Raw genomic sequence first — 13,315 nt, 5'->3', positions numbered from 1 at the left:
GCTACTACCATATTTAAAGATTAGTTTCCTTTTCTTTTACTTTTTTTTCTACTGAAAATTACTACCCACGGTTCATCATAGGGTGATCACTACTGTAATCCTCCTGAATATCTGGGGATGCCACTTTTTCATTCTCAGACCCGATAATATTTTCCATCGTTAGACTAATGTTCACAGGAAGAAACATGCCAGGGTCATTCCAAGACCCCCTAATTTTTCAAGTCTATCCACATCATCAGCTTTGATACTATCAATAATTTCACCACATTTGTTAGAATTGTACCCTAGGCTAATGCATGCATCACTACCTTTTTCCAATAACTCATTATTATCAAGAGCCGCACAAGAGTTAGAGAAGTCATGAATTTTTGATTTACCTTTTGGAACTTCCAATTTTTTTTTGTCTTTTTCAACTCTTGATCTTTTTCAATTGCAGAGCGCCCATCCCTCTAGATTTTGCTACTCATCCTTGTTGCTTGGACATGCCCCAATTTTTTTCCTTCCAAGGCAGGGGGTTCTTCAGTGGTGATCGCTCCATAGATACGCCCATCTGTGCAACATTCCGAACCACCACATCCACAACATCCTCATCACTCTCAGCATCAAAATTTTCCAATAAGCTTCCATCAACATTTTCTTCTACATTTGTCACCACTAGAGGGTGAGTGGTGGAATTATATGCTCAACTCCCCAGACTTTGCTTCTCACAGTTTTCTCAAGATTTTGTTGTTCAACATCAGTTACCACAGTCTTGTTCTAGTGCCCTTAGAGCATCTCTAACAGAGCCCGTAAAAGGCCCAAAACCGAAAAAATAACCGCCGTTTTATGGGTTCGGGGCAAAAAACGGCGCCGACCAGTGACCGAAAACGGCCCAAAACCGAAAATATTTTTTCGGGCTGCGTTTGGTTCGCTCCGTCGGCCTGTATTTGTAGGGGCCGACGGAGCGAACCGAACGCAGCCCGAACACAATCCCGACTTGCGCTGCGAGGGAACCTTCGGCTCGTCCCAACCGCCGCCGCCACAGGCGATCTGTGCGCCATCGCTTCCTCTGCACCGCCAACCTCCGATTTGTCCCCGATGAGTCTCAAATCGACCCCGCCGGCCGCCGTTGATACCCCGCCGGCCGCCGTTGCTACCCCGCCGGCGCCGGCACCGTCTCCCATGGTCGCCGCCTCTTCCGCCGCTCTACCAACAATCCTGGCCACCGCTCCGACCCCCGTGACCCCGCGGTCTCGTCGACGGCTCGCGGCGAAGAGGCGGCGTGCGCGGGAACGCATGTCCTGCTCCCGCAAGCCGGTGCAAGGGGCGGTCCCCGGTGGTGGGTCGGCGGTGAAGCCGAAGGCCGTCCGTGCGAGACCGAAGAGTTCGGGTCCGAAAAGGACCAAAGTGAAGGCGGCGACTGGCCGTGGCCCCGCGCCTCCCTGCCCATCTCCGCCTACGCCGCCGCCGCCGCCTCCGGAAGCCACCGCGGCCGCCGCCCATCCCGTGCTCGACGATGGTGGAGCAAGGTACACATGAAATTTCCTCCGTTTTTTCCATTGCGAACCCGTACTAAGGCCTTGTCAAATTAGGAACGATTCCACCACGTACATGGAGATGTTGGGGGAGGTGAACATTAACCCACTCCCGCCATTCGGCAACGAGAACTACTGCGCGGAAGAAGGGGAAGAAGGGGACGAGGGGGACGAGGAAGAGGACGACGGTGTGGTGGAGGTCACGGCCGATGGAAGTCGGAAGAAGAGGCGGGCCAACAACTACACGGAGATTGAAGACGCCACCTTGTGCCAAGCTTGGGCCTCCGTGGGGATGGATGCCTGTCTCCGACACGGATCAAACAGGCAAGCGCTACGCGGCAACCGCATCGAGGACAAGTTCCACAAACTCATGCCGCGCGTTCGCCATCCTGTCGATCGCATCTACCGATCCCTCCAAGGTCGTTGGGACGCGATCAAACCGGCATGTAGCCGGTGCGCAGCAGCAATGGACCAAGTGGTGTCCAATCCTCCTAGCGGCGCAACTGTCGACGAATATGTGAGGAGTGCATACTTCAGAAAGTTAATTCTAGTTGTAGCGTCGGTGAGATATTGACGATTTGTTTGTTCCTTTTGCATATGTAGGATCGCATTGCCGATGCTAGGTACAGAGACATGGCCGGCAGCAAGGGCAAGAGCTTCACCATGCGTCATTGTTTTGATGTGCTCCAACACCTTCCCAAGTGGAAGTTGAGGGATGAAGAGGTCGCTCCGAAGAAGGCTGCGATGGTTGCGCTCGATGACACCGAGGACGAGAAGGATGGCAGGAACACCGACAAACCGGAGGGGAACAAGAAAGCGAAGGAAAGGATGAGGCTCGAGGGGGAGGCTGCATTGTTGAGGGACAAGTTTGATCAAATGATGAAGTCCAAGGAGGTGATAGCGACTCAAGACTTTGGAGACCAAGCGTGTCATCATCGAGGACGAAGAAAGAGGTGAGCCTTGCAAAGCTTGAAGCCGACGCTCGAGAGGAAGCAAAGAACAAAGCCAAGTTGGAGGAGATGAGGATCGATGTGAAGAAGGCCAAAGCAACGAAGCTACTATTGGCCGAAGAGAGGGCGAGTCTTGATGATGAACCACGAAGGAAATGAATGAGGTTCAGCCGGAGTGGTGGAACGAGGTATCGGCGGGAGATCACGGCGAGGCGAAGAGGCTGCTCGTCAATCGGCAACCGCCGCTCGCCGCCGATGTGCCTCCGGGTGAGGTGGTGCCGATGTGACTCCGAGGAGGTACCGCCGATGGTGCCGATGGCGGTCATCGCCTATGTTTGATGCCGGCGGTTAGATTCGATGGTGAACTATGAACCGTGTCATTTGGTTGTGTCATTTGAAGTCTGCACTATGAACTATGCATGATTTGTTTGTGTTTTAAACGTTCAGCTTTGATCGATCATATGCAAATCAATTTCATAAACCTTGTTTTTACGGGTTCGGAAGCCCCAGGCGCAGAACAGAGCCCGTAACGAAAACCGAATAACAGAATATTCTGCGCCTGCCATTTTCCGGCCCGTAAACACGAGGTCGGTGCACCGAACTCGTGTTTTTCGGTTCCACTTTTTATGGGCTCTGTTAGAGATGCTCTTAGCATTCTTTGCATGTTCCTGGGAATCATCCCCAATATCCTCCTCCTCCTCTGCCACTTGTTAGTCAACATCATCCTGACCACCACCATCACCAACATTCGTTTCATTCAGATTGACCTACACTGTGAAGTCTGTGAGGGAAAAAACACTGTTCCATCTTAAATAGCTTGTTGAAAAGAATCTTGTTAACATCTCTCATGGATACTTGAACCCTCACGTCCCTGTAACTTATACACCTTGCAAATTGCTTTCTAGGTAAGCCATTTAGCACTATGCCTACTATCTTGACCCACACCTCTTGAAACTCTTTAAATGGCTCAGCTTCCCCTTCCCAATTTATCAAATAGACAACCAGCCCCCTTATTCTTTAAATTGATGGATGGGTACTCCACCAAATCTTTAATCTTCTCGCTTGAGGAACCTGACTGGAAATCTCGTAGACTACCCACAATGGAAGTATCATAGGTAGTATCATGCATCTCATGCATGAAAAAAATGTGATGTGGCAGTGCAATTAACGATGAGAGAGAAGATTGTAGTATCATAGGTAGATACTGTATCATAGCACGTAGTACTAGAAAACTTAATGTCAAATACATCTTGTTCATAGATTTGCATTGAGATTCTACAAATCAATTAATATAAGAACACTATAATACTAGTACATGATACTATGCATTGTTGTTGCAGTAACATGTAGTAGTATCATACGCATGATACTTCTATATGATACTATGCATTGTGACTAGTCTTTTTTTTGACAATCAATACCACATATATTCATAATAATAATAAATAGTACATGGTAGAGATACACGAGCTGTCTCTAGCGATTACAAAATAAAGTTTAAAAGATACTAGCAAATATTCGAGATCTTCAAACTCTTTCTTCTTCCAAGCCATAATCTTGTACTTTTCTGGAGGCAGCCAAAGATAGATAACAAACCATAGACCTGTAAATGCCAACGAAGGTTCTCCCATAATTTTAATTTGAGCCGCAATGCTAAGACTGTGTGCACACGCGTAACCATTAAAGTAGTCAATCAACATCGGCAAGAGTACCAACACCAATATATCAGGGAATAAAAACCGATCTGCCTTGTCGACGTTGATGGAGAGCCGAGAGTACGAATCACCATTGTCGAGGACGTAGCAACCGAGACAAAAATTGCGAGGATAATCATCCTCGCGGCAACCATGGGAAAAGATCCAAGATCGATCTGGCGAAGCAAGATTTGAACATCCATACCTAGATAATTGTAATCTTTCAACACCACCATTGATGTCGGGAAGGAGATCTCGTCGTCGAACGAAAGACCGAAGATCACTTATTGCAGACGATGCCATCTCCATTGCGGGGAAACCAACAGGAAAACAGCGACCAAAATCCTAACATAGACTACTGAAAAGACTACTTTTATTAAAAACTCCACGCATAGATCGGGTTCCCCACTCCTCCCGACGCCGGCGAAGCCGGCCGGAGAAGGAGGAACCGATCTATGGAGGAGGCTGAAGTGGAGGCGGCGGCCGTAGGAACTTACGTCTAAGCTTTTTACTTTTTTCTTTTCCACTTATCTCACCATTGTGACTAGTCTTATTAGAGTCTGATTTGCCAAAACCAGTTCACTCTCCACTTCTCATAACAACAATGTGTTATTATCAACAAATAATAAATGATAAATAGCAGAAGCTCCAAGAGTGTTGTATCTTAGCCGGTTCAAGAAAAAAAATATCTTAACTCTGCACCGTCGATTATCCGATTGAAGTGCAAGAAAGAAAAACGCAGCTGCCCTTGGATCCGCACCCTCTTTTCGACCAGGGCAAGGACGGGTCAGAAACCGAAGAGCCAAGCCACCGAGCACTACCAAAGCACACACACAAGCAGAGGACAGTGGCCAAGCAACTGAGCGAGCGAGCCACTCCCACCGCCGCAGCCGATTCCCGCCGCCGCCGCCGCGGCCATCCGCTGCTCGACCTTCTACACCCTCCACCTCTTTATACCGCGATCTCCTCCAGAACAACTGGCCGGAACTGCTGCTCCGCCTGCTCGCCCCCGCTGGAGATCCGCCCGGAGCGGCATTTGTCTTTCTGGGTAAACCCTAGTCTCAGTTGATTCGTGTGTTTCCTTTTGTCCCCGCTGCGAAAAATCGAGGCTTTTCGAGGGATTTCGGCCGCTTCTTGTGGAGGCTGCTGTTGCTAGTGTAATCCGTTCTTGGGGGTTCCTCCGTTTGTGTCGGTGCGACTGCGTCGGAAATTTCGGCCCGCGCATTTGCCTATGGTTGTGTGCTTGGGATCTGGGAGCTTGTAAGATTCTCATTTGGAGCCTAGAGCTGGGCGCCGTGTGAGCGAACCCTCCCTTCCTTTCTTCTTTCTTTCCCTTCTTTATTTATCTTGAGATGCGGCAGAAAAGTATTCGATCTTGTTATCCTGAATGCGGTGCCCATTTTCTGCGGTCTTTTCAAGGTGTAGATTTACTGCTTCAATATCCACATCCACACCCATACACGAAATCTCTCGGGCCATACATTTTTATCTTCTGCAGTGTATTTTGTTGGAAGCACAAAATGCAGCACGCCTTTCAGGAGCTATTCCATTATTTCCCCCAAAGCAATTTAATTTAGTTCTGCCACACTCCATTATTGTTTCAGGTAGTTGTTTAGTGATTGATTCGCTTGGTAATTTGGGGATAGTAGGCAGGTGATTTGAGCCACTCAGAGAACTTGTGGCTTAGCATTCTAAGGTATCTAACATTTTGGGAAAACCATGTATCTCTAATTTTAGCACATAGGTAGTAGTACTATGGTATGGTTGTGCTTATTTGTTGATGCCGTGGGAGCTTCTAGATATTATCATATAAGGATAAGCCAAATCCTAAGTAACCGAAGCCACAGTGATAGTGAGCTTCTAGGACACATAAAATGAAGTTTTGATGAGCTGGTTGTTTGGAGAAGCTTAATTCCGTCGAAGGCCGTTGATTTGTTGAATACAGTAGTTTTTGGTTGCCAGAATCTAGTTTTGAGAAACTAGAAACTGTAAGCTTGTTTTCAGCTATGTTGTTTTTTTGCAGGTCAATTAGTGGTTTGGAATGTTTTTCCGAGCTGAAGTAGAGAAGTCTTGGAGCTGGATAATTAAGTTCTTTTAGGGATATGCTCCAACCAAGGGAAGCTGATGTGCCTGTGCTCTTTGTTGTATTTATAGTACTTCCGGTGATAGCTTATTTTCTTCTTGGGAGATGGCATGAGGCTGCAAGTAAGAAAGCAAGGGTTGGTGTGCTTGCCCAGAAAGCTGCAGAAGAAGCGTTCGAAGTGGAAACAATGGCTTGTCCAGATGTTATATTGTCAGGACCCTCTCTGAGACCTATGCCTTATTTGAGATCTGTTCCTTCTTTAAGATCCGAGTACCACGAGTGTGCTAATTGTCATGGCCCTGCAAAGACTAGGTGCTCCAGGTGCAAGTCTGTTAGATACTGGTAAGATTCTAACCCATTATTCTCTGGTACTTACTTAAACTTCAAATAACTGTGTAGTAGGCACAAGTAGATGTCTGAATCTTACTATATAATAAGTTCATCCATGGAAAAGAAACTATACCTCCACTTGGCCGCCTGCGTGGGTGAGCCACCTATTTGACTTTATTGATGACATATCTAAGGCCCTCTTTGGATAGTAGGGATTTCATAGGATAGTTATAGGATTCCAATCCTTAGGATTTTTTTTCCTATGAATTGCTTCTGGATCAAATGAATGGTGCTATAAATTCCTATGAATTGGGTTCCTATGCCTCAATCCCATAGGATTTTGAGCATCTATTCCAACAACTTTCTAAGACACATTCGCCTAGGATCGATGCACGTTTCGTGTGTTTTTCCGGCATTCCATCAACAGAACTATTCCCTCACTTTTCCTGTGTTTTACAATCTTCTGTTTTGCACCAGCAAACCTGCCAGCTTCCTCTGTTTTTTCTATTCTGTGTTTTTAAGTCCTGTGATCCAAAGAGGCCCAATGTAGCTAAGCTTTGTAGGATTAAGTACCCTGTAGCTACATGCAGTTCAGCACCTGATTAGAGCGAGCAACACATCTAATAACTGCAGCCTTTCTACGACGCCAAATTTGCAACTGATTTATCCCTGCACCTTAGATTTCTGTTTAATATGGGCTCTCTCTTGCTCGTGTGATAATTAATTTACCTTATATTGCTCTGTTGTTGTGGCTACTTTCTAATGCCAATTTGAATGTTCACAGCTCCGGAAAGTGTCAAATAATACACTGGAGGCAAGGGCATAAGCAAACATGCCAGCAATGGAATGTTAATGGTGGCAGCAGTTCTGGTGGGCTACCTACTACGGAAAGTTCTGAACAGATGCCATTCTTGACTAACCTGAATTCACCTCTTCCAGGGGGTGATGTCCAACTGCATGACATGAATTTTGACACAGTATCAGAACCATCTTTTGGGACAACTGATAGCTATAATTTTGACCCTGATCTGTTCCCAACGGATAGAACAAACATCAATAAATCAAACCAGAATCTTCATTCAACTGAAAATGGTGCTTCTGTTGTATCTTGTGAGAAGAGCAATTATAGTGTTGATGAAAAAACCAACTCTTCTGAGATTTTATCAGCAAACAAGGTAGCATGTTGTACTAAATCAGCGACACTTAATATGGATTGGAGGAGTAATTCAATCTTTATACTCCAAATTTGTTTTATTCAATCCTTTACCTTGTGCTTTCAGGTTTCAAACAACAGTTTTAGTTGTTCAGATGAAAAGGATGGCAACTGTGATTTGACTTATCCTCTCAATGGCTTGATACAACAACCCAATAGTTGTGCTCCTGAGACAAGAAAACGGCCAAAAGCAAGCATCACGGTTTATGAACCAGACATGGGTGTCTATTTAACTTCTGATATGATCAGTTCTTGTGAAGGGCAATATGCTTCAACAACAGGGTCACTACAGAGGAGCAGTTCATGTGGAAAATCTACTGGAAAAGGAAATATGATCCATAAGAAGCCTCCATATCCACCAGGTAAGGTGGCTTCATCACAAAAACCACAGGAGGTGTCAACATCATATCAATACGATGGCCATGACAAGAATCCTTGCGGCAAAATTGAGCAAAGTAAAATTTTCTTCTCTGATGATGTGTGATTCCTTTTTTTTTATTTCACTCTTTTATCTCACATATGCATTCTATTGTGCAGGATCAGCAAAAGCAAGTGTTTCAACAAGCAACAATTTACAAGCATGTGCTGGAATCTCAAAAATAGGAGCATCCAAGGTTGAGGTCTTGAAGAAGCCCTCCAAATTTCTAAAAACAAGCCTGGTGGGTTTAATCAATGACAATAAGAGGAGTAAGGTTCGGAATCGGACAATTGGTCATGACATTTTCTTCTTTTAATTATCTAGCCATTTCCATATGTAACTACTTTGTTCTAAATTGTAATTTCAGGTATTGTTTCGCTATGAGGATCTTGTTAAGTTCTTTCAGTACGAAGTACGGGGCATTTCTCCTAGAGGTCTTTTCAACTGTGGGAACAGGTATAACATTGTCTATATTCAACTGTTGTGCTGCCTTAATGTGTTTGTTATTATATGCACTTCTTTAATATGAACAGCATGCAGTATGTCTGGAAATAAAAAAAAATGTAGGAATCTTAACAGGAGGGATGGGACGTAATTTTGATTAGGAGGTGATTTAGAAGTATTAAGCACAATTTCGATTGTTAGACTTTCATCAGCGAATTTCAAAATAAAGTGATGCAAGATAGAATCAAATGGTACTGCATATGCAACTAGTTAAAATAAGGATTATCCTAGTGTACCAAAAATGGTAGCGAAATTATTAGTTTAAACAAGTTGTACTTTATTTACTTGGTTAAATGTAGCTCGTGATGGATTATGTCTGATGGCAATTATTCCTGTTTTGCAGCTGCTATGCTAATGCTGTTTTACAGTGCCTTATGTGCACAAAACCCCTGATGATCCACCTGCTTCTGAGATTGCATTCTAAAGACTGTAATACTAAACCCCTAACATTTTGCCTTCTGTACTGTTGTGTACTTTTGTCTGCCTCACTTTGTTATTTTCTTTTAGGTTGCTCAAAAAACTGGTGTCTTATGTGTGAACTTGAGCAATATGCTTCAACTCTACGTGAAAGTGGCGGACCTGTGTCTCCTAGTAGAATCCTTTCAAATCTTAGGAATATTGGATGTCGCTTGGGTGGTGGAAGTCAGGAAGATGCTCATGAATTTTTAAGGTGTTCTAACTTACATGTTATATTTTGTTCCCCTCTCATTTTAAAAAATATGTGGTTCTTTGCTTTTTCTTGTCATTGTTTAGTTGGTTTAACCAAAATTTCTGTTTTACTGTTTTGCTTTTTAACAAATTTGGTTAGTTAGGACAGTAGTCGAAATTTGTTCTGAATTTCATGAGCTGACTATCTGGTTGACTGGTAATTTGATAGCAAGACTATCAGTCCGACAAGTAATATCTTGTAGAATTCCTGAAACAACTAGCCTGCTAAATTTCTCTTGAAAACAGTAACCTAAAATAAAATACTCTGAACTGAAACTATGTCGATAATTGCTCTGTTCCTGCTGTCTATGTTGTGCCTCTCATGCTTGTGAAATACCGTCATTGTTTGGGGTGTTGTCATGGTGGTGTTCGAGGGCATTGAATTGCTAGCCAGCTGGTGTTGAGTACCATGATGCCATGTTGAAGTGCTGCGTTGTGTCAGCGGCTTAGTGTCCTGAGGAGCTCAGGAGCAGCCTCCGGGAACTTTAGGTTGGGGGTATCGGGACACATGCGCTACACACAGAGGCAGATTGCCAGGGTAAGGGACGAGGTTGGGGTAATGGGCACCACTGCAGATGGAATGATGCTTTTGGGCCAGGCGCCTACCCTTACTCGATGCATTCTAGTTTATCTTCTATGCCAATATTTACCGAAGTTATTTTGGTAAGTCAATAATTGAAACCAATTTAACAACCGAAAACCATACAATTGGCTAGTTGGTTTAAGTGGTTTTTGCATTGTCTTTGGTTTTGGTTTCTATGCCCACTCCAAGTTCTGCTGACAAGGTAGTTTTACTGCAGTTTGGAAACCTAGTAAAATCTTTTACTCTATACTTAAAAACGAAGGGGGAAAAGAAAATTGTTATTCAAGTGATATAAACTTGACAGCCCTTAGCCCCTTACTATCCCTTTTATGTTGATCATATGTTCACATTTTGTTCATAATGTGCTTGATTTTCAACACAGGCATCTTGTGATGTCTATGCAAGCAGCATGCTTGGATGGACTGGGTGGTGAGAAACAAGTAGAACCAAGCTTGCAGGAAACTACACTGATACAACAGATGTTTGGCGGGCGCCTTAAATCTAAGGTAATGTTATAAATTTCCGGTTGAGTTACATATTTTGAAGAATGATGCTAATTTACTTCATCTCGTGCTTAAGTTATTACCATGTATATCATCAAACATATTTTTTCTATATGTAATTGATGCAGTTTTTCTCTTAGTTTCCTTTTTGCCTTGTGCCAACTTGACAACTTCTCGCTAGTTTGTCATGCACTGTTTGTCTGTCATATACTAACTGATTCAGTAAATAAAATAAAGGTTAAGTGCCTCAGATGCCACCATGAATCTGAAAGATATGAGAATATAATGGATCTTACTTTGGAGATTCATGGTTGGGTGGAGTCCTTACAAGATGCTTTGACGCAATTCACTTCTCCTGAAGATTTAGATGGGGAGAATATGTATAAATGTGGAAGGTACCGTGACAACGAACACATTTGCTATCACTTTTTATCAGACCACAGCATATTGAAGCCTCTTAATTTTATTGCAGGTGTTGTGCTTACGTCAAAGCAAGAAAGGAATGAGCCGATTGCCTACAATCGGCAACTGCCCAGAATGTAGACAGAAGAAGAAGGATGCAGGTGACGTGTCCGTGTTCAAACGTTTAGGGCCTCTCCCGCCTCGGAAAGAAAATAAATTCTGGTGATAACTCATAGCAGGTTGTGTTATCACCAGAATTTGACCGGATCAGAGGTGGGCCGCGATTAAGATGGGCTTGAAGAATATACATGGAAGATATACATGAATCGGCCTTGTATACAAAGTTTGGGCTAGTTTGCCCGTGTATCTGTAAATATAGTAGGATACATGTCGGTTAGATAGAATTTGGCTCGTGCACGGTTGGGATTATTCCCACATTAGAAAGTCTACGGACTATAAATATGTATCTAGGGTTATTGAGAAAAACAACAATCACGTTCATCACAAACCAATCTAGGCGCATCGCCAACCCCTTGTTTCGAGGGTTTCTTCCGGTAAGCATCATGCTGCCTAGATCGCATCTTGCGATCTAGGCAGTACACGTTTATTCGTTGTTCATGCGTTGCTCGTGCTGAAGCCTTGTTGATGGCGAGCAACGTAGTTATCATAGATGTGTTAGGGTTAGCATTGTTTCATCGTATCACATGCTTTCGCCCATGCAACCCTTAGACGTCTAGCCGCCCTTACACCTATCTTAAGTGTAAGGGCGGCACCTCACTTGATCGTTATTTAGTAGATCCGATCCGTTATGATTGCTCCTTGTTTTTCAAGGATTAGTTTAATATCTGTATAGTTAGGCCTTGCAAACGGGTTGAAGGATCCAGTGGCACGTAGGGTGTAGTTTGCTAGCCCTAGATAAGATGTTCCGGGGATCAACTTCATGTTGGTTTTTAGGCCTTGTCTAGGGTCGGTTTATTATCACCGTGCGTGGCTGCCAGGCTCAATCACGCGTAGGATGTTCCGATTATGTGGTGAAAACCCTAAATCATCGTAGGTCGTTTTAACTTTATATTGATCAAGCAGGACCACCATGTGATCGTATACCTCATACGAATCATGGGTGGATCGGCTCCTTGAGCCGATTCACAGGACAACCTGAGAGCCGATCGAGGCTCGTATTTAATGTTTACGTGTATGCCATGCAGGAAACTAAGCGAAGCAAATCCATCACCTTCCCGATCGGTATAGGTCAGGTGGCACGCCCTTGCACCAGCATCGGACGTGCGTGCCGAGGCTTTGCGGGCCGTCGCTCGAGGGACCAGGGCCAGCCGCAGTCCCGGGAGCCTCCCGGCTCTACTGTGTTGCCCGTCGCTGCTCGCCGGTGGGTTTCTGACCGCAACACATTCTGGCACGCCCGGTGGGACAGTCTTCGACATCAACTGCAGCGCCATCTACATCTGAGATGGCGGAAGATACTCCCGTCACGTACGAAGATCTGACGGAGGAGCTCAAGAAGAAGTATGACGAGGTCAAAGCTATCCTCGAAGCCGACCTCATCGGCTCTTTCCAGAGAACCCGCTCACACGGCATCAGGTGGAAAGGGTTCTCACCCGAAGGCGCGCTCGATGGAGTGGACCTGTCCGCCCCTTCAGAAGAACGCACCAGGTCTCTGCGTTAGGAGATTAATTTCATGGTGGCTCATTCGCTGCACCGCCATTCCGAGAGCCTGGTGAACACTTTGGAGCGTGTCGCCCTTCGGGTGATCCAGGAAATCATGAGGCATCAGCACTCTCCGTCGGGACCTGCTCTAGGGACTCACCAAGGTGAGATACCACTCCAGTCCCGACCGCCGCTGCCGTTTGCGTTGGCAGCACCAGAAGTGCCGAGTTCACCGGCATTCGTCGTCTACAAGATCGGTGGTGACCCTAGTGATTACCAGTTCTTGTACGAGGCGCCTAAGGAGATCCCTCACGGGTACACGTGCACGTACGTGCCGCATCGCGCAGAATCGGGCACTCACGAACCGGACCGCAACAGCGAGGGACTTCCGGAACAGCAGGAGGAACTTCGGAACAGATCTTGAGAAGCGGACGTGGCTAGCTAAGTATGCCACTCCGACGAACCTCCGCAGCTCAACTCCTGCAGTTGGCTCGGAGCTTGAGAAGCAAGCGTGGCTGGCTAAGTATGCCACTCCAGCAAATCTTCGCAGTTCGACTCCCGCGGCCAAGCACCGCGGATCGGATCAGCACAATCTTGAGAGACCGAGTTCGGCATGGTGCCGAAAAGGAGGGCAATCGGCTATTCCAAGCCGTACCCCAACGAGTACGATTTGATCCCACTACCACCCAAATATCGGCTCCCCGAATTCTCCAAGTTTAGTGGATCGGATGGCTCCAGCTCAATCGAGCATGTG

General features: G+C 45.5%; 1 protein-coding gene across 5 annotated transcripts; it reads left to right on the top strand.

Moving 5' to 3' along the window:
* The first annotated feature begins 5,028 nt into the window (after positions 1 to 5,028).
* On the top strand, positions 5,029 to 11,006 carry LOC124675887 (ubiquitin carboxyl-terminal hydrolase 15-like). 5 transcript variants are annotated; one of them, XM_047211958.1, is made up of 11 exons: positions 5,029 to 5,206; positions 6,182 to 6,583; positions 7,356 to 7,441; positions 7,511 to 7,746; positions 7,852 to 8,239; positions 8,322 to 8,476; positions 8,570 to 8,658; positions 9,050 to 9,376; positions 10,380 to 10,503; positions 10,738 to 10,895; positions 10,973 to 11,006. In XM_047211958.1, exons 2-11 carry the CDS (start codon positions 6,261 to 6,263, stop codon positions 11,004 to 11,006), a joined length of 1,920 nt encoding a protein of 639 aa, XP_047067914.1. In that variant the 5' UTR covers positions 5,029 to 5,206; positions 6,182 to 6,260. The 5 variants fall into 5 exon arrangements, with proteins under 5 accessions (XP_047067914.1, XP_047067911.1, XP_047067915.1 ...); XM_047211959.1 differs by having other exon boundaries at positions 5,030 to 5,206; positions 7,356 to 7,746; positions 9,050 to 9,135; positions 9,214 to 9,376; XM_047211955.1 differs by having other exon boundaries at positions 7,356 to 7,746.
* Positions 11,007 to 13,315: the final 2,309 nt, after the last annotated feature.

This window comes from Lolium rigidum, chromosome 7 (assembly GCF_022539505.1).
Source record: "Lolium rigidum isolate FL_2022 chromosome 7, APGP_CSIRO_Lrig_0.1, whole genome shotgun sequence".
In the NCBI taxonomy this organism is placed as follows: Eukaryota; Viridiplantae; Streptophyta; class Magnoliopsida; order Poales; family Poaceae; genus Lolium; species Lolium rigidum.
This window is presented reverse-complemented; position numbering and strand designations above follow the sequence as displayed.